We start from the raw sequence: 24228 nt of genomic DNA, 5'->3' as shown, positions 1-24228 counted from the left end.
GGCAACGAATCGCTGCTCTCCTAGTTTTTGCCGCATGTCCCCCCCTCCAAATATCAAGTAATTGCAGTTTCTTACCAACAAAATCCTCAACTGGGCCACCAGACCAAGGCCATTATATCATCCCCATATGGGATTTCCTGTGATGTAGCGTTGTGTTTATGCAAAATGTAGAAAATGAGTGCGTTATTCTAGCTGTTAATCATGTAACAGAAAATAATGTAGGAACTGAGCTATCCTCCTTGGATCACCTTGTCTATATATATGAAAGAAAATATGGAGGGTTGGTGAAACCTGGACCAAACCTTTCAGCCATGAAGCATGAACTTGGTACTAGTTGTGACCGAAAAATGACATTTTGTGCGGAATGCACATTTGTTTCGTCATTTTGAGAGAAAGAAACGCGTACCAAAGCTATGCTTATGCTTTTAAGATGTTTTTCTACAAAGAAGACATGCTTTTCACTTGGCTGATAGGAACCAGTCTACTGAGTGCAACATTTTAGTGATCATTTCGTAAAAAGAAAAAAGAACATTTTAGAGACCGTTTGACCGTACTCAGTAATGCAAACGGTCAATACAAGCTTGTCTCAAGAAACTTTCCGATGAAGATTCGGTGGCAGAAAGACCTTAATGAGATAAAAGGTTATCTCTCAGGAAGTTCCGTAATAGGTTTGAGTAAATAGATCAAGTATGCACAGTTTTTATAAAAGGCATATCCGTAGTACCTTTATTACACTCTCGCGAGAGTTGAGTCGTTTCGACAATGATTGGTGACAGTACATTGTCGAATGACCAAAAGAAGTTAGGTTCTTTCCGGAGTGGCAACATTTAGCTTATCATTGATTTGCTATTGATTGAAGAGGTAGCAAATATGATGGGATGGAGATTCGGTGGCTCAAAAAAAGAAAACCCTGAAGTTAAATAGAAAAAAAGGGCATTTGTACCATAAGCAGAGCAAGTTGACTGATTGACGCTAACAATTCAAGTCTTCAACCGAACATGCATATAATAAATGTCATACCTGCCCGTCCAACTCTTGGATATGAATAGAGTTCAATCTCTTAGTACGTACACACTTTTCTATTGCTCGACCATGCACTTATATAAGTAGTTCTTCCATCGGTTCCTTCTTCTCAAGAATTGTAATTGTATGCATCAACACTATTACTCGAGCACACTGAAAAGGAAATGGTAAAGACTGATAGGAACGATAGGCAACGGGAACACTGACAACGTTATCTTTCATGAATGCGATTTGCGCAACGTGGTATGCATATCTTCTACATAGCTCGTTGTTCAGGTCATTCCGTCATTGTTGCCCAAATATCATCATAAAATGCATACATTTGGTTTCTTTCTTGCAGGTGTGGTGCACCTGCACGGGGAAGCTTTGGAGCTGGTCGAGAGTGTCATGTCATGCTGTACTTAGGCTTACCTAATGGCGTCCCTCTTTTCGCGTGATCCTCAACGCGTAACTCTCCACGTTGACAGTTGCTCGTACTGGTCCTCCATCACCTGCAGCGTTAAAATAATCAATACTGTAGGTACTTGGGCTTAGCTAATGACGTTTCAAGGGCAATTTCGGCGCTCCGCTGCTGAAAACTGTATGTTTATCCGCGAAGGAATTTCAGTTTAGATTTGTGAGCTATGTGTCTAGTTTCGACGTGGTTTAGTTAACTGAGAATTCGCACTGTGATTTTTTTTACGTGCTTCGATACTTGTACAGCCAAGTACAATTCTAAAAAAAGCTCACTTTCTGGTCATGTTGATGTCAATAAAAGAGGTATCTTAAAACAGTCGAGGAGAGCAATAGTATCAGTATGACATATAAACTGGTAAGTAGTATTCCTCTTGTTAGAATAACATAGGTAAAATGGAACGAGATACTAAAAAGTCTTTGCCTAATATTTGTACACATGGATGTTGATGACACTACAAAATTCGAACTGTATTATATAATCAGACCATATCATACAGGAATCATACAGTCCATTACTTTCCAGTATGTATCCGTGCCTAAAAATGGAATTTACATCAATAAACCATCTGGCATTGTACCAAAAGTGCCAAATAGAATTATGTACTACGAGAGTTCGAGGTAAAGCTTTTGCTGCTGGCAAAATCATGCATCCACTCCACCCTTCTTCTTACAAGCCACCGACCTTACCAGCTGCAGGTTTGCTCTGCTTCATTTTGGCTATGCTAAGAAGATCGCCAAAGAGCGAGTCTTCTGGCCTGCTTGCTTTATTCTGCTGCTTCAGAGAAAAGGATGACGTTGCACCATTCATTCTCTGAGAAAGTTCATTTGCACTGGTATACGCATATGCGGCGTTCGGGATGTAGTAGCCTCCAGATTGGTGCACATACCCATAACCGGCCATTTGAACTGCATATGACTGTTGATAGTTCATCCCATAAAACTGTCCGCCGACAATCGGTTGGGAGTTCATGCCCATTCCTTGGTTGATTTGCATCGAATTCGGGTACATGCCCCCGTATTGCATGTTCGGCACAAACTGTGGTGCTTGCTGCGCGCCGAGCACCGGTGGCAAGCGCATACCTCCTGGCATTTGTTGTGTTGACATGAATCCTTGACCACTTTGTGCTTGTTGGGGTTGGTTACCCGTCAAGTGCTGAATTTCCCAGGGTGGTGGTGGAAGGCCTCTGTTCTGATCCTCTACACCTGTGAATAGGAGAATGTCAAATGCTCATGGAGCTATTTGAAATGAAAAAAAAAGTGCACATGTTTGCAGAGATCCTCTACACATAATGCTATTGTGTACTGAGAAAGTGGTGTACCATAATTTAGTGCTTGCCGTTGAGAATCCACTCCATAAGCAGGCTGCCCATTCCATGACCTTGTGACGTTCGGTTGAGATTGTTGACCGTAAGGTACGATGTCCCCGTTTGAACAAGTAGTGGGTTGCTGAGGCAGAGTAGGGTGCACTGGAGCAGGGTTTGCTCGAGATGCAGGGGAAACAAAAGAGTTTGTAAGCTGGTTATGGTTTCTATTGTTGGCAGCAACACTATTTTGTTGGAACATGTCTGCAAGGGCCAATACATTCTGGTCTGAAGCTGAGTATTCACTGACAGGAACAAGCGCCAGCGAGTTTTCAGGTTCAGGTTTGATGTAGTCATCTCCACTAAGGAGGTCGAAACTAGGAGCTGGTGCTGCAACAATAGCTTTTGCACTGCTAGATGATCGAGGTGCCGGCGCGGGAAGCGCCAATTGTTCTGAGGGTGACTGCTTGCTTGCACTTGAAGTAGTTGCTGAAGACCTGAAACATTGATAGAAGATAAACAAATTAGGAAGCACATGCAGTTTTTGAGAATTCTCTTGCTAGTGTATGTTTCTAGTAGAATATCTTGAACAAAATGATTGACATGATGTGCCAACCTTTGAACTGCTTCTTTTGTAGTATCTGGCTTCGCTAGCGTGGAATGGAGCGATCTCTGCTTCTCCACCGGAACCGCTATGCCTGCAGCAATAGCGTCGTGTTTTGCTAAAACACGCTGCAGATCATCATTCAAACAAAGACCCTGGCTGAGCAACCCCTCGTCCCTGTATCAATTTAATACATCTGAAATAAGAAGCTTTACATTGATACAAAACCAACAAATGAAAGAAAATTTCAGCAGAAAATTTGACAAAACGACACTTAAAGCGCCTGCGAACTGGCAAGAGACATACGAGGTACTGTTGACAAGCTGCACGACTCTCTGCTTGTATGTACGGCACTGATCCACAAGGTCAACGATGACATCCTGACGAAGTTCCTGCATATTCAATTGAACTTAAAATTTGACCTGATAGTACATTGATTACAACAATTGAATAACTTCAGAGGTTTTCCAGATCCCCGACACCGGACTCGCTAGATTTTTGCTCCAGCAACATTTTCATGGGAATAGATCAGTATTTCAAGTGCATCAGGAAAATACCTGTCTTTTACTAGGATCTAAAGCATTCAACATCTCCGAAAGAACGTCCATGATACCCCGTGCATTCTGAATATCTGCCAGGCTACCAATAAACATTCCCAAAGTTGAAGCAGAGGTTCAGATTTCAAATAAGTGTATTCAGATTTGATCTTCAGTCCAGTAGTTAAGCATGCCCATTGTATGATAAAAGTTCCATAAGTTGGTATACCTTGTGGCAGGAAAATCCTGCGCTGACGATTCAGGAGCCTCGTGGTCAGCATCGCGTAGAGCAGGAGGATAGTTTTGTAGAGGCTGAGTCTGCGCAGGAGTAAATATTGGCACAGATCCATTTGATCTTTGAGGAAATACAGCTCCGGCACGCTGAGTGGAGATTGGAGTTTAATTAGTTTAACAGATTTTGATAATTTGGAAACAGCATAACTTCATTTTTTTTCTGCAAACTCCGAGACTGTTAAAAGATCACAACTTATTCAGTTTGTGTAAAATTACCAAAAGGTCCTGGTATGATGCATAGTATTGCGGATATTTTGAACGTGCGCCGCCAAAAAATTCTTGCCAAGTGTCGATCAGCGTGAGAATCTTCTCTTTTACATGATAATCAGGCTAAAAACACCACACACATATATACATTAAAACTTATTATTTGAAACTAGTACATAAAAGTTTGAACTGCCCATACATACCCTTTTCTTTACTATCTTCACCATTTCACGAAGTATGTCTCTCTCAGCAACATGCATATGGACAATGTCCCCACAATTTTTAATCATTGTCTCCAACAACTAAAATAAGTAAACCAATGCACTGATTAGTGGTTGAGTAAACGATTACTTAAACATTCCAAATTAAAGCCTTCTAAATGTGCCAATCATCTTCCTTCTGGAGTGATGTAATGCATTGCCAGGTTACTACATCACTACAAGAAAATATGTTCATGCGTCAAACTGGAAGAGTACATCAAGCAACATTCAGAGCCAACAGTCAAAACGCAGCACATCGCGGCTATCAAATAGGAAACAACTCAGTTATAGAAGGTAAGCTTCAAGAAAAGGTGCAAAGGTACAGGTCAATTATTGGGCACACTACATCAAAGAGACTAATAATTGACATAGTCCACAGACTAATAGTTGATGAGTCAAATTCATATTCAGTTTTAAACCGTACTTACCGTGAGAGCGAGAAGCTGGACCTTTGAGTTCTTGTGAGCAATGCGCTTCTTGAGAGACTTGACAACATCTTTTGTTTGGCTATGAGTACAACAGAACGTAGATATTTATACCAAACCGATAACAACGGAACGTAGGTGCACATAACCATTCTCACAGAAATTTTGCATGTCATATAGGAGTACTATATCATTGAGTATAATTTAGTAAGTACTCGTTGACGGGAGTGAGCTGCATTAGAGGTCTGGTGTGATGACTTGATCAATAGAAAACACGTGGCTGCATCAATCAAAAGCTCAACGACACATCGTGGCATTGACTAGCTCAAAAGACACCCAGTTTCTAGAAGGCAATAGAGTTCAACAAAATGTTTCTACTAAGAAGTCAGGTTGGCCATTTTTATCACCATAAAAAAACACCATGTAAACTAGCTAAGAATGAAGATTTTAGTAGAAACAAACATAGAACAAATCCGAGTGACCCCATAAGTTCATCAAATAATTAATTACATAACTAATCCATGTAATTAAGCGTTTTGATAATCCCCAAAACAAGAATTGAGGAAGCAAATATTAAATCAATGAACATGCGAGTGACAAATTTAAACAGCAAAGCTCGCAAAGATTTAATCTTGCCACAAAACCGTAGGCGCGAAACAAAATTAAGCCGCAGAAATGTAGCTTTGCTCAGCAGAGTTAGCCAATACACCAGTTATGGAAAATACAGGCACTCGTTGGGTCGTTGTGCGTACTCACCCTGGATCGCGGTTGAGGGTGTCGCAGATCTCGAGGTTGGTCGCCCAGTCGGGGCCGATGAGCGCGTCGCTCGTCGCGCGTTGGACCGAGGAGGAGGAGGAGGACGACGGCATCTCCCGGCCCCTACGATATCAACCGGCCAGCAACAGATGGCCTGACTCTGAGCCCCCGCCCAAAACAAGAAAGCTTCAGCGAAAACCTTGGCGATGGTGGCGGGTGGCCACAAGAATTTGTCGTTCCTTCCTGGTGCCGGCCCCTGCCTCGGTTCCGCCCCTGGGACTAGCTAGGAAGCAGGAACGTGGAGCCAAGGGATGGAAAACCTTTTGTGGCCGGCCAAAGGAACCACTCCATAACCCAGCTACATGTAGTCACAAGAATGCAACGACAAACGGTCACCGATGCATAATCTTTGACCGGTGTTTCTCAAATCAGCGGTGGGGATTGGTCAATGGCGTATGTTTGTTATGTCCTATCGGTCTGCCCTGCACGGCGGTCGACGGCGACGGGCGGGCGAACCAACTCCACGCGGCGGCGGCCTCCTTTGTTTAGTTAGCGCCGGCCATGACTAGGACAAATATCGTGAATAATGGAGTTTACTAGAGTTGGCTGCGCAGATCGAACTGCTCCCGGCCATTAGGCACGCTCTGTTCACTCCTCCAAGCGTGTGCACTGTATGAGTTGGGCCGTTCCAGTCCCTTTCAGGCAGCCTCCGCTTCAATCATGCAACGCAAGAACGGAAAACACAATGCAGAAAAAGGAAAATCGCACTTATTGATGAAAACAAAGAATTTTTTTTTGCAGACTGGGCAACATTTTTAGACTCGATTTGCTTCCATCTACTCCGGCCGTGAACAACTTGATGAAACTATATATAGCTGATGTCTTTGGGCAGGGTGTCGTGACAAACTATCTCTACTCTTATAAAAGACTCAGTTGATGATGATGGTGTGTCGGCCATCCGTCATTTCTGACCATTAGATATGCATCTAACGGCTGTGAGGTAAGTTGTGGCATTTTTGTAACAATAGACCACTTCTCTGCTCCAATTTGCAGAAAATCCCTTATTATCTTGAAAGCAACCACATCCCTCCCTCGCCTCATCAAAACAGCCTGAGAAATATATTTTGAGTGAAACATAATATATTTTAGTGGTATATATGTATATAAAAACAAGAGTGTTTTCTTTCAAGTTTGTGAACAAGTAGTATTCTACTTTGGACCCGTTGCAACGCACGGGCACATTGCTTGTATATATGTGAAATCTGTGGGACACATGCCTGACCTGACCGAGGCTTCGCTGGACCGCATGTGGAGAATCTCCTCCCTTCCTCCAAATTGCTTTAACTTTGCTGCTGTCCCATAGAAACTACTCCCTCAACTAACATAAGACTTTTTAGATCACTAACGCGATGCGCCAAATATTTGACCCCATGAATTGTATAGATAAATTATGTATTGTGCAACTATTGCCTAGAACTGAGACGCGACCAAAGTAACGGAATTTGATAGATCAGGATTTGAGAAAATCGGCTTGCCGCACCCCATTTGGTACCTTCATATCCAGCTCGGTAATACAAAGTACTTATATATGCATACGTAATCAGATGGCAGCATTAAAAGGACAGTTAATAGCGACTATAACCACAGTGAGTATGGTATGCATTCACTGATAACATGTTTCTGGACGAACATGGTACATAAGGCAAGACCCAATACCAACTTAGACTTAGGGGTTGTTTGAATAGCGGGACTGTAGAGAATCAGATTTGCATAAACACGATTTCTGTTATAACAGCCTAAAACCACGTTTGGATCATCTAACTAAACCATGGATAAGTACTACCCAATTTTCTACAAGCCAAAAAAACGAGCTTTTAGAAAAACGAGTCATAGTCGTTTTTCCAAAAAACGAGTTCTCTGTATACTCGAGTCGTATCGTCCACGTACAACCTATTTGGATCGATGGACCAACGTCGGTGAATTCCACACGTCATCTTCATAGTACATGCTAGTGGCCACGCCGGCGGCGTGGTTCCAACGCCGGCACCGTCGTACATGCTAATGGACGCACCGGCGGCGCGGCTCCAACGCCGGCACCATGACAATGGTAACATTGAGCTTGTTGGCATCGAGGAGGCGACAGTGGACAACAACGAACTACTGCAAGAGTTGGTTCAACATGCCCGTGCTCGGCATCACCGTACCCATCAAGAGTCACTGCCACTGCTGCTTCCGCCTGCTGCGTGGCATCGTGTCCAACCCTCGCAGGGTTTCCAGCAGGTCAGCACCATGGCCTATGCTCCGGTGCTCGTTCTTGTGGGCAGCGTCAACATGGAAGCCATTGACCCATTGTTGTGCTCCAACTACGTCCAGTGTATTGATGTATGCATACTACAATCTCATCCTCGTCACGCAGCATGCAGCAAGTAGCAAGTAGCATGCAGAGAATGGGGGCGCTCGAAGCATGCAGGAGGCGATCAGCAGAGAGAGTCATGCCTGTGGAAGGAGCGGGAGGCCTAAACGTGTTATCCTACCTTTTTCCATCCAAACGAGGTATTGTATAGCCTGATCTTAACAGAAAAAACTAACAAAAACAGGTTTTCCTAAAAATCCTCTAAAAACCAGTTTTCCAAGATTTCACGTCTAATACTTCACATCCAAACAACCCCTTAGAGATGCGAACCACAACATCTGCTTGTGCTTAGACAGTAGAACGGAATAAACAAGGAGCTACAAATATAGAATAATGTATGTTGGGCGAGCTAGTCAGAACACGTGAACTTGTGAAGACAACTTTATACTTGCAGGATCAACATTTTAGTATGGCGAAGGTAAATGTTGCGAAGTTGATTCTCTGGAATCCATATCCTCGTGCACATACCATAAGCCAAAAAAGGTGATTTGCATCACTCAGCAAGTACTGAAGTGGAAAACTAAGAGCATCTTCAGCCGTTCAGCCCCCAGGGCGTCGAAAAAGAGCGTCCTGAAGGCGAACCGGCGCTAGATCGGCCCCTGGGAGCGACCTAGCTCCCAGCCACGCCCCCCAGGCGTCACCCCCAAGCCGCGGCAAATTTCAAACATACATTCCCGCTCATCAAAATAGACGCCACAAATCCGGCGATCAAGCGGCCACAGTTCGGCGATTGAATGAAAAGTTCGGCGTTCAAAAAAGAGAGGACGCGCGTGCAGTGCATCAGACGGCGAGGTCGGCCTCCGGCGTCGGCGGAGTTGGCGTGCGCGGGCTTGGCGGGGTCGGAACTTCTGTGCTGGGCGGCGTCGGCGTCGCTTCTGTGCTGGCATCATCGCTCGGGCTTGGCGGCGGCGTCGGCGTGGGCGTGGGAGCCGGCGGCGCCGTCGACGGCAGCTGGTTCAGGATGAGGCCACGCTACGCCAAGTACCAGGCCTTGACCGCCTCGTCGTTGCTCTGGAGCATGTCCGCCCCGCCCAGCAGGAAAGCCAGGTCGGTGTTCCTCTTCTTCGCGGCGACGTTGGTCCGGAGTAGATCGAGCTTGATGGCGCTGCTCGACATCAACGCCGACCACCGCGCTTCTGTCTTCTCTTCACGCAGGGCGGCCCGCGCCTGTGTGTCGGCGAGGCAATGCTCGATGGACTCCTGCACTTGCGCGGTGGCCGCGTTGGCGTGTTTCCCCTTCTTGGCCCCTTTGTTGCCGTCAGGCCGCCCTTCTGACGCGCCCGACGTCGGCGCGTCCGGCTTGTGGGACTCCTTGGCCATGTCGTGGGTGCGCCGGACTTCGGCACACTTCTCGCACTTGTCAATGCGCTTGTAAACGTGGAGGTACTTGAATTCTTGGTCGCTGTTGGTCTGGCGATACATGGCGAACATGCGCACAAGCTCGTACCCACGCGAGTCGCCTCGGCGTCGGCTTGGTCCGCCGCCGCACGCGCCGTGTTGTCATGGGCCTTCTTGGCGATTGCCCTGTTCTGCCGGTCGGCGGTGACAGCCTCCCGTCGCTGAACTTCCGCCCTCCACTCGGCGTTCGTCATGCCGGGTGGCTTGGACGGTGGCGCCCTCGGCTTCCTCTGCTTCGGCTGGGCGATGGAGGCGGTCGCGGTTGTCGCCGCGCGGGGGATCACGTACTTCTTCGGCGGCATGGCGGCCAAGCCGGACGGCGAGCGGGAGGGAGATTGGCGGGAGGAATGGAGAGAATGGGAGGGAAGTGGGGGAAAAGCGGGAAGAGGCTGTCGACTCGCCGACAGAGCGGCCCCACGCCCCTTTTCGCTTGTGCCGGCGCCCCCAGGTGCCCCCTGCGCGCCGGGTTCGGCCTGAGTCCGCCGGCACCAGTTTCGGCCCGAGCCGGCGAAAACCGGGCTACTGGGGACGCGACTGGGCCGATTTTTAGGCGCCGGCGCGGCAAATACGACTGGGAAGGGCCTGTTGGGGGCGCGGCTCGAGATGCTCTAAAGCCTGCTAGCATGAACTTCATAAGCTGCCCTGTACTAAAAAATGATCTGAATCAGCTGACCTGTTGTGCTCGCATCTTTTACTCCACTATTGTCTCTTATGTGAACTCATGAGATACTCCATGCCATCTTCTCCTGAAACCTGCAAACCATAACAACTTTGGTTCTATCTAGACTGATCAAAGCCACGCAAAGACCTCCGTGGGATTATTTTCAAAGTAATTATGATATCTGAAGTTCGTATATGCCCATCAAGCTACAAATATTACTAAAAGGGCTCATGGGAGACAACCATTATAATTTATTTTCAGTGGGACCTACAATGTAGTGAGGTGTGTTGAGTAACACGACGGTTTTACAATGTGATAATTAATGTTTCTTTTAAACTGGACAAAGCAAGGGGAAGGGGAAGCCAGTACCAATGCAATTAATTAGTCACACTTCAGGTCTACGCACACACTCACCAAGGGTTGATTCGAAAGAAATAATCCATGGCAAAATAACTTTTCCTCTATCCCTGCAAAAAGATCGAACAATAAAGTTGTGCAAAAGGCAAAAGTGAATAAGATTGAACAACAGGAAAACAAAGGAAGATCAAAGTACGGAAGTGCTGCTATAAGCTCGAACTCACCTCAACCTAAGCCATACACAGAATGGTTGTAGCCTCAACGACATGTATAGTTTTTATATACTAACACAAATCTTGGGGGCGAAAAATGTCGCCATCAGGGTGGTGGAGCTGGGTGAGCGAGGATGGTGACGAACAGCATTGTCGTTGATGTCCCTGGCCCAGATCTACCCCATCCCGAGATGAGGGAGTGGTCGTCGGTGGAGCACGAGGCGGCGACACTGGTGCTAGCAGGCGCTCATACCGAGTCACCGGCGATGGTGTCCGCGGAGCATGCAAGGTGCTGATCGGTGGGCCCTGTGTCAGCCTAACGGTTGAGTCAAATGGTCTAACGTCTGTCTCGCCTAGTCGTTACCCTATGCCACGTTGCCCTGATGAATGGGACCCTCGGTCAATCATTTGACACTAATACTGCAAACGGTCAACACAAACTTATCTCAAGAAACTTTTTGATGTGCAATAGGGGCAATGTCTAAAGAAATAAGTCTATATTACAACCTTGAACTATCACCAAAGTTTCAAACAGAGCCTAAACTACGAAACCGTCTAGTTTACAACCCCCAACTTTCAAAACCGGAGAAGAAACAACCCTGTGATAGTTTTTGGCTATTTTGACTGGTTTTGACCAGTCAACATCCTAGTCAGCATCCAGTCATCTGCCACTTTATTATGTCCCACGTAACCCTATCCCCCCCCCTCTCTCTCTCTTCTCATTCATAAAATCGTCGATGACTCCAGCCGCAACCACGCCCGGCTGCGGCACGCCCCACTCCGATCCTCCACGCCACCCAGCTCCCCGCTCACCTCCGTCACCTCCCCACTGCAGTGTCGCCATGGCCATGGATGCAACCGAGCTCGGTCCTCCCTCCGCTGATGGAAGAGAGAAGGGAGGAAGAAAGGAAAGAACTCGTCGGAGGAGCGGCGCTCGTCGGAGGACGGGTTATGCATGCATGGAGGCAGCATGAGCGTGTGTCGGTGGCCCGGTAGAGAACTTTAATAATACTAATAATAAGAAAGGACATTTATGCTATAACTAGAGCCAATTGAATGATTGATGCTACAAATTCAAGGCTTCAACCAGACATGGAGATAATAAATGGACTAACTGCCCACGCTGTTCTCTTGAAATATGGATTTCAACCTCTTACATTTATTGTTTCATACCATGTCCTAGTTCTTATATAATTAATTTTTGTTGCTATACCTTCTTCTCAAGAATTGTAATTGTATATGCTTCAAACACTATTGTTCAAGCACATTGACGGAAAAATGGCAAAGAGTGTTAGGAATGATAGGCAATGGGAACACGGAAAACATTATCTTCTTTTTCTGAGGAACTAGGGGGCCTGCTGTCACAAGACGTGATACAGAGGAAACAAAACCCATCGGCTGTCAAAGTGGCAGAAGACGACGAGCAAACGCAACCACCAAATACACTAAACACTGCATGGGAATGTCGACGAAGAAATACCTCCCCTGTTCTCGAAGGAGCACAAAAGACGCTTCACGCTTCACGCAACACCACACCACCACACTGCATACGTTGCCTGACCTTGAGGAGAAGTGCATGGATGAACCCAGGTACATATGAACCCATTTTAAAAAACACATTTTGCAATGTCAAAAAATACTGAAAAAGGTGCGTGCGGACATCTCCATATTCTATGTGTGTGCAGAAAGTTTCACAGAAAAACATATATTTTTTTGTAGCCTGTGCAAAAAAGACAAAATTTTGTGCCGTGAAACGCTATTTAGAAGCAGTAAAATTTGTCTTTTTTACTGAGACAAAACAAAAATACTTTTTTACACAAAACTTTGTGCCGTGGACATACCTTTGCCAACATGTATGCATAATTTTTTTTAGAATTTTTAAACATTACAAAACGCGTAAGAAGTACATTTTTGAAAAGCAGGTGCAGATGCCCCCGTGTGCAGATCGTCCACTCTCTGACCTTCAGGCGCTTTGTTGGGCCAGTAGAGATTCCGGAATGTGATAGTTTAGAGCATCTCCTCTCTTCCCCCAAACTGCTTTAACTGTGCTACTGTCCTGTACACATTTCAATGGCCTCGGGGATGTAGAACAATATAGTTTTTCTTAGCGATTCTAGATTTGAACTGAATGGTGGTCTCCTTCATGGGCTGTTTAAGCAATGGAATGTTGTTGTTTGAGAGCTGCACAAACTGACTTCATTTTAATCTGGGTAATGTAGCACTGGCCATGGTGTGGCCACAAGAAGAGTAGAACACACTTGTATTACAGACAATTGCGTCACTATCACCTTATGGCAGATTCTTTTAATGTGATTACTTGTAAACTCTTGGGAAGTTCAGTAATATATTAGAGCCAATATCAGGTACATATCTACTAAGATGACTAAAAATATCTCTTCCGCGAGAGTTGGGTTGTTGCCATACTGATTGGTGACAGTTCATTGCAGAGTTGCCAAGAAAAGTTAGGTTCCTTCCAGCAGTGACGACATTTGGCTTATCCTTGTTTTTGAAAAAGGCTTTCGCCCTGCTTTATATTATAAAGCAAATCGCCCGAGCCAAACATCCAACAAGGTTCACACACACAAGTCTCACACACAAATAAGATAGTAAAAGGGTTAATATTGAGGGCACAGTTCAAAGCCCTGAAAACAAAACACACTCAGACATAGCAAACATGTGCAGCATGTCTAATCGGGCTCCGGCGGAGGGGGCGGAAGCGGAGGCGCCACGCGGAAGGCCATCGAGCGAAGGTCGGCGAGGAGGGTGTTGATGACGTCCCGGTCCTGGGGGCGGCTAAGCGGCCGCCATAGCTGCAAGTAACCACACATTTTGAAGATCGCATCAGTCGCACGTCGAAGAGGCACTTTCTGAATAACAAGCTTGTTGCGGATGATCCAAAGCGTCCAGGCGAGGACCCCAACCACTAGTACAAAACAGGGCTTTCGTCACAGGGCAATATTCACATTAGTCCCGGTTCAGTCACGAACCAGGACTAATGTGAGCATTGGTCCCGGTTCGTGCGGCTAAGGCATTAGTCCCGGTTCACCTGGGCCCTTTAGTCTCGGTTGGTGCCACGAACCCCCCGTTAAACATTTTCAAAATCCTCAAAAACCTAACAGAAAAAAAGATACGGGGCTTTTAAGATCTGGAGAGGCAAAAAAATTCAAAATTTTTCAAATTGTGGTCAAACTGTGGTCAAACAATGGTCAAACTAATTATTCTAGAATATTAGTGTTACTAAATAATTATTTTAGTTTTTTTGAATTTTGGTCAAATCTGGTCAAACCGTGGTCAAACTGTGGTCAAACTATGGTCAAACAATGGTCAAACTAATTATTCCAGAAATATTAGTGTTACTAAATAATTATTGTTTTTTAAAACAATAGTTTCGAACTCAAACAGTGAAATGTGTCACTTCATGCTCAAGCTAAATTCCTGAGGGTTAATAGAATTGACATCATACTATTGTCAGGAAAACAACAAGTGCAGACTTGGAAACGAGGGAGAATAGAACCCGGAAGTTAAGCGTGCTCAGGCTGGAGTAGTTCCGGGAAGTTAGATGATTTGGAATGATGAGGGGTGATTAGAGATTAGAGGATAAATTGAGCAGTGATGAGGGGTGGTGATTAGAGATTAGAGGTTAAAATAATTCAGAAATTTGAAAATAAAAAAAAAGTTAAAAAAAATTCATAGAAATTTTTTCCAAAAAAAAAAATCATAAATTTTTTTTAGTCCCGGTTGGTAACACCAACCAGGACTAAAGGTGGAGCTCCAGGCTGCGTCCACGTGGACGGCCTTTAGTCCCGGTTCGTGTAAGAACCGGGACTAAAGGGGGAGGCATTAGTAACGACCCTTTAGTCCCGGTTCAAAAACCGGGACTAAAGGCCCTTACCAACCGGGACAAAAGCCCCCTTTTCTACTAGTGAACGCACAACCATCTAATATGCCGGTAGCGTGCGCGGGGGGGGGGGGGGGGGGGGGGGGGGAGGGGTGGAGGCGTGGAGGCGTGGATCTCCGCAAGTAAGTCGGGGAAGTTGGTGTTGCACCAATGCCCACCGACCGTCTCGCGGAAGCAGGACCACAGGAATTGGGCTTTGGAGCAGGAGAAGAAGATGTGGTTAGTATCCTCCACCGTGCCGCACAAGGGACACATCCCATCTCCTGGTCCATTACGCTTGAGGACCTCTACTCCAGAGGGAAGGCGTCCCCGGATCCACTGCCACAGGAAGATCCTGATCTTTAGGGGAAGGCGGATGTCCCAGATCAGGCTAAAGGGCTCAGGGGCCAACGAAGGAGCGATGGCCACGTATAAAGACTTAGTGGAGAAGCGGCCGGATGGCTCCAGGTGCCAAGAAATGGAGTCAGGGGCGCCCTCGACGTCCATCGGAAGAAGAGCGATATCCTGGAGGAGGGAGTCCCAAGCGGCCACCTCAAGGGAGCCAAAGGGGCACCGGAAGGCGAGACGCCCTAAGTCAATAAGGGCCGTCTCGACGGAAAGTCGAGGTTCAACCGCTATGGCGAATAGGTCCGGGAAGCGAGCTGCCAGGGGGGAGTCCCCTAGCCAGCGGTCGTACCAGAACAGGGTCGAGGACCCGGAGCCAACCGAGATGGACGTGCCTATGCGGAGCACGGGTAAAAGCTGAATCACAGCCTGCCAGAACTGGGAGCCACCAGAGCGCTGACAGAAAGCTAGGGGTTGGCCCCGAAGGTTGCTCTGAAGAGGTAACAAGTATGAATGGATGAAGATCCGATTGCTCAAACAAAAAGCAAGGTTCAAGAGAAAACAAACATTTGCTATAACTAGAGCCAACTCAATTATATTGGCACTGAAAATTCAAGTGTTCGACCAAACTGTCATGACCTGTTGCCACGACGCTCGTAGGACGTGAGAAGAGGATACAATGGATCCTTGTGGAGAACGACCAACCCAAGGAAGGAGACATGATCGGGAGGAAGGAGCAAGCGAAAAAAATGTTTCTTCAATTCATTTCTTTCATGCCCTCTCGTACTGAACACTAATTAAGGGGTACCCCTTCCAAAGGCCACTCTCATCTTATCTGGTGATGACAAATGACACACTGCATGTGCGCCACTTGTTGCAACCTATGAATTTTCTCTTGTTTGTAGATTTATTCTTTTTTCAAAACGGTTCATGTCTTGAACCGCGCATCCAAACATTAACCATTTTCACCGTTGGATTTTCCGTGTCGAAATATTCGAAACTAGATCCCATGCTAACAGATTTCAATGATTTTTTCCCAGAAACAAAAAAATAGAGAAAAAAATAAAAATAGGAAAAAACAAAAAACTAAAACTGAAAAAGAAACTGAGAATCAAAAGAAAAAAGGGAACCGAATGCATAGTTGTGCTTTTTCACTTTTATTTTAGGAAGCACAGTTGTGCTTTTTCTTTTCGAAAAGGATAGACAGTGGTTTTCTATTTTCGGGAACCATATGTGTGATTCTCATGGAAGGACATGTTGTGTGCTTTTCTCTTTTTTTTTAAAGAAATCACAATTGTGCTTCTTTTTGCACGCACGGTCGTGCTTCTCGCGAAAGCATGTGTTGTGCTTTTCTCATGGAAGCGCGGGCTGTGCCTTTCCCCTTTTCAGAAAGCTCAGAATATGCTTCTTGCAAAAACACACTGTTTGGGCCAAAACCTAGGGAAAACGAAAAAAAGGCCGAAAAGCTCAAAAACTATACCCCCAAGAGAAACCCAAAACTCGTGAGATCCCGCGGGTGTACCCAGTGTACGACACGTGACAACACTGGGCTCACCACATGGTTCCTGGAGAGGCTTCCGAGAGCCATAGGTCGGTATACCCCCGAAGGGGTACCCGTTAGTTTTTTATATAGTTTTTTTTTCTTTTGAGGCAAACTCACAAAGCTTTATTAAATCGTCACAACGTTTACAGGGACAAACAAAAGATCACCCGGGTGGCCTAACCAAACATGGCGGCCGGTCCCAAGTGTTGAAGCATGCTTTGCGAGTTTGTGAGCCTTGAAATTCGAGGATCTAAACTCATGTCCAATAATCCAGGACGAAAACTCACTAGAACGAGCTATGATTTCATGCACTACCGCTCCATACGATGCCAATGTGCCTCCTTTGATTGCATCCACTGCAACCTTGCAGTCAGAGGAAACATAAATTTTGTGGATGTACAGATCCTCGCAATTGCCATCGCCTCCCTGATAGCTAGGTTCTCTAGGATTTCCGGGTCATCGATGTTTCTGAAGAACACCGCCGAAGCTCCCTGAAAAATTCCTGAAGCGTCTCGACAGATAGTTCCAACAACTCCAAAGCCTCCAGCTCGCGAGACCGCCGCGTCGACGTTAATTTTTTTTCAAGGATGCGCCAAAGGTTGACGCATCAGCAGCATAGATAGAAGGACCCAAGATGGGCAAAGGTGTTGTTACAAGCCATGGTTACACAACCAAAGGTATCCACATGCGGATCACTCGCCACTATCCAACGTATCTACCGAACAAGGGAGCGAGCCCAATTCCTGAAGCAAACCAGCAGCCCTCCAATCCTGACCCTCTAACTTGATCCTCCTAAGCACGGCGTCTGCCGAAGGCGAGGCACCATTGAACAAGATGTCATTCCTGTGCTTCCATAGCATCCAAGCCACGAGCGTTACCACCGTCCATGTTTCCTTCCTTAGGTGTTTCTGTGGGTTGAGGGAGGTCCACCATTTCACCAAGGTTGCATCCATCGTCGGCATCCAGGAAGGTCTGCCCCAAGAATTGGTGACGCCGGTCCATACTTGACGAGCTAACACGCAGCCAAGCAACAAGTGATCGATCAATTCCTGCTCTTGGTCACAGAAGGGGCATGCCGAGGGGTGAGGGAGCAGCCTTCTTTCGAATCTATCCGCCGTCCAGCACCTATTCCTTGCCGCGAGCCAGACGAAGAACCTGCAAGAATTAGGAGCTCTCGATTTCCAAATCTGGGTGGCACCGTCCACCTCGATCATGCCAGCGAACAAAGCCCTGTAAGCAGACCTAACCGAAAACTGCCCCGAGCTCTCCCATGCCCAGTAGATCCTGTCATCCGAGCCTTGCGTGAGGACCACATCATGCGTCTTGTCAACAAGCACCATGAACTCGCGCACCGCTTGTGCGGACATGTCCGGCGAGATGTCGAGCCACCAACCCTCTGTCATGGCCTATCGAACAGTTTTCAGCCGGCCAGACCGTCTCACTATGGCGTAGAGGTTGGGCGTCAGGTCCTCTAGTCTACCATCCCACAGCCACCAGTCCGTCCAGAAGCGCACAGAATCACCATCCCCAATAGTGCATCTCGTGGCAGCCTTGTATAAGCCCAAGGACTCATGTGAAACCTGCATGTTAAACTCGGCCCAGGGTCTAAGGGGATCGGTCCGTTGGAGCCACGGCCATCTGGCATGCAATGCAGCATTCATCAACCTCAAGTTGGTCACCCCGAGGCCCCCGAGGTCCTTAGGAGCGCACACTCTGTCCCACGCCACCAAACAGTGTCCGCCATGCACATCCCGACGCCCCTTCCATAGGAATCCACGACAGATCTTGTTGGCCGCGGTGATCGTCTTAACCGGCAGGTCAATCGCCATCATAGCATGAATTGGCATGGAAGCCAACGTAGAGCGCAGAAGCTCCAATCTGCCCACGTGGAAGAGGAGCCTGGCCTGCCAAGCGGGCAAACGATCGGCCATCTTGTCTATCATGTACTGCAGCTGCGCCGCCGAGACCTTACGCAAGGAAAGCGGGAGCCCAAGATACCTGCAGGGCCAGTCCATGACCTGACACTCCAGCTCGGCGGCAATTTGCAGAACTTGCTCCTCCGAGCATCTAATGGGATGGGCAGAGCTTTTGATCAGATTCGTGCGCAGGCCAGACGCTGTCCCGAAATCACGTAGTAGCATAGAGCAAGCCCTAAGGCTTTGCAGGTCCGGTTTGATGAAAGTGACCACGTCGTCGGCGTAGATGGAGGTGCATTGGCGGAAACCTGCAGCCGCAAGGGGCTGCAGCACACCCTCCGTCGTGGCCGAGCCTAGCAGATGGTGAAGAGCCTCCATGACAAGGAAAAATAAGAGCGGCGAGACCGGGTCGCCTTGTCGCAAGCCCTGTCGGTTGAAGATGACATCCCCAGGTACGTCGTTCAGCAAAACCCTAGTAGATGAGGAGGCGAGCAGGCCAGCAATCCACGAAATCCACTTGGCCCCGAAGCCCATGTGTCGCAGCACATCCAGCAGGAAAGCCCAGTCCACCGTGTCGAAGGCCTTAGTAATGTCGAGCTTGAGCATCACCGCGTCTTTCTTAGATGCATGCAATTTCCTGGCCATCCCTTGCACCATCATAAAGTTGTCGTGCAACCAACGTCCTCTGATGAATGCACTCTGGTGAGGCTCGACCAGACCCGACATCTCATTCGCGAGCCGCATCGCCAACACCTTGGCCGCCAGCTTAGGGAAACTATGGATCAAGCTGATCGGCCGAAACTCACGAATCTCCAAGGCGACGGGGTACTTGGGAAGCAATGTGATGAACTCCTGATTGATGGAGGTAAGCCCACGGAAGTCCAATCTTTGAAGAGAGGCAAACGCCTCCATCACATCATCTCTGATGATCGGCCAGCAAGACACATAAAATCTGGCCGGGAACCCGTCGGGCCCCGGCGCCTTGTCCAACCCTTGCGCGCGCACAGCCGCCAGCACCTCCTCCTCGGTTAAATCACAATCAAGGTGGGAGAGATCCTTGCGAGGGACGCCAATTTCCTCCAGATCTAGCGTGAACTCACGTTCGGTGGTTTCCCCAAGCAGCTGGGCGAAGAAGGAGTCCACAACACCGGCCATGATCTCGTGGTCCGTCGAGAGCACGCCGTCCACCTTGAGCTTGGAGATATAATTCTTCCATCGCCTGTGACTGGCGTGAGCGTGAAAGTACTTGGTGCACGCGTCGCCCTCTCTGAGCCGAAGAAGCCTGGCACGCTGCCTGGAAATCGTGCGCTCCAGCGAGGTGAGCCCAAGCAGCTTGCGCTTGAGCAGCCTCCTGAGATCCATCTCCGCCGGAGACAGGGCCCTCCCCTCCATGGCAATATCCAAGCGCAAAATGACCTCGTTCGCGATGCGAATCTGTTGTTTGACGTTCCCCACATACTTACTGCTCCACCTGGCGAGCTGCTTTGCCGTGGCCCTGAGCTTAGCCGCCAGCCTCTTGAACGGTTCCCGATCCCCGGCTGACTGCTCCATGCTTGTAACATCCCAAATTTTCAATTTGGAATGTTATACATTAGATCATCATTGCATATCATATTTTATTGCATTTTGTTTGATCCTAGAAATTCTACGCAACTCAAGGACCCGCGGAGAGAGTTGGGGATTTCGTTATTTTCATATTCGAGTTTTTCTCGAATTTTGAATAGAGGATCGTTTGATTTTAATTATTTTTCTCTTGAATATTTCTTTTATAAAAATAAAAGAGAGAGGATAAAATGACTTCTTCAAAATAAAGAAATATTGGAGATTTAATATTAAAATCAAATAAGATTTTATTCGGAGTTTCATCGCTATTTTATTTGAATTAGGAAAAATATGCGTTTCCCAAAATTGCATTTTAGGCCCAAATAAATGTTCACCTTGTCCGGCTTATTTTCAGAGGACGGGGAAAATATATTTCGGGATTTTTGGAGTCCGATTAGTATTTATTTTCTTTCTTTTTCTGCACGTCGGAATTATTTAAAAGAAAGTCAAACCGACTCCGGACCGTACCCGAGCGGGACTCCGCCCGAGGGGCTTTATAACCCGCCACCCCCTGCCCGCCGAAGCCCACCAGCCGCCGAAGCCCACCCGCACCCCCAAAACCCTAACCCTAGCCCGCCGCCGCCGCCGCAGCCGCCGCTGACCCGCCGCCTCCTCGTCGTCGCCGGAGGTAGCCGCCGCCGCCTCGGTTTACATAAGAAAACCGAACGTTTTTTTTCTAAACCTAAATCCGTTTTTTTAGATCCGGTTCGGTTTATTTTTTCGGTTTAGTTATTTAGCGAACGCCCGTTCGTACGTTCGTTTTAACGAACGGTTTTCATCGTTTAGCCGCAGACAGCGAACGTTCGTTCGTTAGCCTGTTCGTCAGTTTTTCTTTTTCTCGGATTTTCCGCGATTGTTTTCGATCGCGATTTCTGATCCGGTCTTCGATTTAGTTTAACTTTTCGCTCGTTTATCGGAATCAGGCGATTCAAGCGCCTAGAGTTTCGTCTCGAAACCCTCTTTGTTTTTAATCAACTTAAACAAGATTTTGCTACTGTAAAATTTGACTTTAGTCCAGATTAGTAAACGAAGCTTGTTTCTTTCGCCTTTGAGTTTTGTTGCTTCATTTGATTTGATTCTTTTTGCAAACCGGAGTTCTTAAGTTGAACTTTCTGGTTAGATCTCTTATTTGAGTTTTACCCGTGCCCTTGCTTGATTGCTTATTGTATGCTTGTTTTGTTTGCAATAGAGTACCCGGAGTGCGAAGCGTGCTACTACGAATCCCTAGGTTTCGCGGATCATCAGCAAGGCAAGTAACACTTTGATCATACCTCTTTACTACCCAGTTTTATTGCATTAGATCAATCCTCAAACAATTGCATGGTTAGGATCTGATTAAATTGTGGGTTCGGGAAGTAGATGAGGTAGTACCTATTCACCTGTTTATTATCAAACCTTTGGGAGTTACTTCTACGTTGGTTATATTGCTATGCTATGCTCATAGACGTGGATTGGGTTTGAGTGTTTACATGACAGATGTGAGTATTGTTAATTAATGGTTAACTTAAGGTGGCAACTTTAATACACATCTGGGTGGATTGAGGCACCTGGGGAATTCCAGTGATTGCCTGTATTTTTGGAAATCCCGGGGTACCGTGTGATTCTCCTATGGACTGCCACCCAGGCTAAAAGGGATCATAAGATTATTCATGCTAGAAACTTCCGTGTGCAGCCACATGCCATTATGGGCTCTGGCATAGTTGAGTAAGTTGTGGGAAACCTTTCCATGATGGGCTAGCAGATGTAGGGGATTGTAGGTGTACAGGCCTATCTATCGGTTAAGGGGACCTCTTCGGAAAGACTGTGTGTTGGTCATCCGTTTCTCAAACAATATGTAGTGCGAGAAATCCAACGGAGGAGATCGAGTCTTGTGGGGAAAAGTGCACAAACCTCTGCAGAGTGTACAAACTAATCATGGTTAGCCGTGTCCCCGGTTATGGACATCTTGAGTATCTGGTTCTTGGATTATCATGTGGATCTCATCATTCTTAATTATAAAATTTGAATGGGATATTGATTACTTTTAATTGGGATTGAGACGGGGTTTACCATTCTCAATGTTTAACAACCACCATGATAGTTAAGTAAAATATATTCCTTTGTTGTAGGGAAAAATTGGTTTTTCGCAAAACATATTAACCATACAGCCTCCACCAGCCATATACGCATGTAGTGATAGTATTATTCTGTTCATTACTCTTTTGTGTTACATTGCCAGCATATTCCATGTGCTGGCCCGTTTTCGGGCTGCAACGTATCATGTTGCAGACTTTTCAGACGATGAGTAAGGAACCTTAGGTCATGGTCTTTCACTCAGTGATGCCGTTGGAGTTGATGGACTCACTTTATCTTCCAAGCCTTCCGCTGTTATCGTATTAGATGGCCTTAAGCCATATTTATTGTAATAAGTTCTCTTTTGAGACATTCGATGTAATATGTGTGTGATTGCTACTCTGTTATAAATCCTTCAAGTACTGTGTGTGTCAGCATTACCGATCCAGGGATCACACTTATGCACAGAGATCAGTCTGTTTGAGGTCTGGTCGCTACAAGATGGTATTAGAGCACACGCTGACTGTAGGACACGACCACTAAGCTAAAGCCCTAGATCACTACTCTCTTCTCATTTCTAACTCCTCTCCCTTTTCTACTCTTTAGGATGGCGGATGCAAGGATCAAGTTCACGCAACCGGATGAAGACACCCCATTTGGACGCAACTTGAAGGAAGTCACTAGGTACCTGAACATTGGAATACCAAGCTTCACCGGGACTTACAACACCACTTTACCAGAAGAGGAGCGCTGGATCATTCAAGTTCAAGTTCCAGGAAGGACATTCACGCCAGTCACTGAGCCCATAGAGTTTTCCTTTGATGCACCAACCTGGAGTCTAGGAAAGAGTATGGCAGCTCAGATTACCATGGGACGCATTGGAGAAGTTTACCACAATGATCTCAAGGACACTATCTACCAGATTTGTGGGCGCCGAGATGAGCAATGGGAGATGATCAGCAGCAGGAAGGATAGATCGATTGCTGCTTTCATCCAGGAGTTAAACCAGCACATTCGACGCCAGGAGAACCAGATGTGCGCAGGCATGACAGATTTGAAGGCGGCGATGACAAGGATCACGGAGCTGGAGGAAGAACTCAAGGCTGCACGTGAAGATTATATGGAGGAAATCGTCGTACTAGTGGAGAAGAATGACGACCTGACAAGGAAGCTAGGAGTTTTCATGGGAGATCCTGCGCCAGGAGGAGAAGATGACGATTCCACTTACCCGGAGAACTACATCATCATCGACGACACTGACTCGGACCCTGATGATAGCGATGATGACTATGTTGATGAAGTTGGAGCAGATATCATGGAGTCTTCGACCGATCAATTTTCCTAGTCGACCACCATATCCGTAGTAGTATTCCACCATGTATATAGTATAGTCCAAGCACTTTTGTAACGATAGTTCTAGACCGATTGTATGCCCTTGTTTGATTGATTGAGTGATATGTTTGTGTTTGTCTCAAGTGCATATGGGTAGTGTTTTCCCCCTAGACCTCATTCTATTCTGTTTTCTCATCTTTTCTAAACCCAGCAGATGCCTTCGAGACGCGAAAATGGATTTGCTTTCCCACCGGAGCTCACTCAGTTGATCCAGCAGCAGAATGCATTGATGCAGATACTAGTCCAGAATCAGAACCAGGGGAACAACAACAACAACAACCCACCACCACCACCACCGCCAGTTGATCACTTATCCCGTTTTCTTAAGCTGAATCTGCCGGTGTTCTCCAGTAGCACCGAGCCGATTGTTGCAGATGATTGGCTCCGCAAGATTGAAAGGGAGTTGACTACTGCAGGATGCACAGATGCGGAGAGAGTGCGTTTTGCCGCACATCATCTTGATGGACCCACAGCATCATGGTGGTAGAATTTCATAGTCACTTACCCCATTGACACTGTGACATGGGACCAGTTCCAGCAAGCTTTTCGCACTGCCCATGTATCAACAGGAGCTATGGCCATGAAGAAGCGTGAGTTT

At 46.8% G+C, this 24228-nt stretch overlaps 1 protein-coding gene across 2 annotated transcripts; it reads right to left on the bottom strand.

Moving 5' to 3' along the window:
* Positions 1–1922: 1922 nt before the first annotated feature.
* LOC109773226 (TOM1-like protein 9) lies at positions 1923–6197 on the bottom strand. Of its 2 annotated transcripts, XM_020331926.4 has the most exons (10): positions 5863–6197; positions 5110–5188; positions 4625–4723; positions 4431–4544; positions 4150–4301; positions 3942–4023; positions 3691–3776; positions 3397–3561; positions 2799–3277; positions 1923–2682 (listed from the first exon to the last, which is right to left on the bottom strand). In XM_020331926.4, the coding sequence occupies exons 1-10, from the start codon at positions 5973–5975 to the stop codon at positions 2147–2149; spliced, it is 1905 nt and encodes a 634-aa protein (XP_020187515.1). In that variant the 5' UTR covers positions 5976–6197; the 3' UTR covers positions 1923–2146. The 2 variants fall into 2 exon arrangements, with proteins under 2 accessions (XP_020187515.1, XP_045085152.1); XM_045229217.2 differs by lacking the exon at positions 5110–5188 and having other exon boundaries at positions 5863–6143.
* Between the last annotated feature and the right edge of the window lie 18031 nt (positions 6198–24228).

The sequence above is a fragment of the Aegilops tauschii genome, chromosome 5 (genome assembly GCF_002575655.3).
Source record: "Aegilops tauschii subsp. strangulata cultivar AL8/78 chromosome 5, Aet v6.0, whole genome shotgun sequence".
In the NCBI taxonomy this organism is placed as follows: Eukaryota; Viridiplantae; Streptophyta; class Magnoliopsida; order Poales; family Poaceae; genus Aegilops; species Aegilops tauschii.
The sequence above is the reverse complement of the archived record's forward strand: the minus strand, read 5'-3'. Positions and strand labels throughout refer to the sequence as shown.

Coding starts and splice junctions, on each gene's coding strand:
- LOC109773226 (XM_020331926.4), bottom strand. CDS start 5,975: ATGCCGTCGTCCTCCTCCTCCTCCTCGGTCCAACGCGCGACGAGCGAC. Junction 3,777..3,941: donor TAGATCCTAGTAAAAGACAG/GTATTTTCCTGA, acceptor TTGAATATGCAG/GAACTTCGTCAGGATGTCAT. Junction 2,683..2,798: donor ACGGCAAGCACTAAATTATG/GTACACCACTTT, acceptor TCCTATTCACAG/GTGTAGAGGATCAGAACAGA.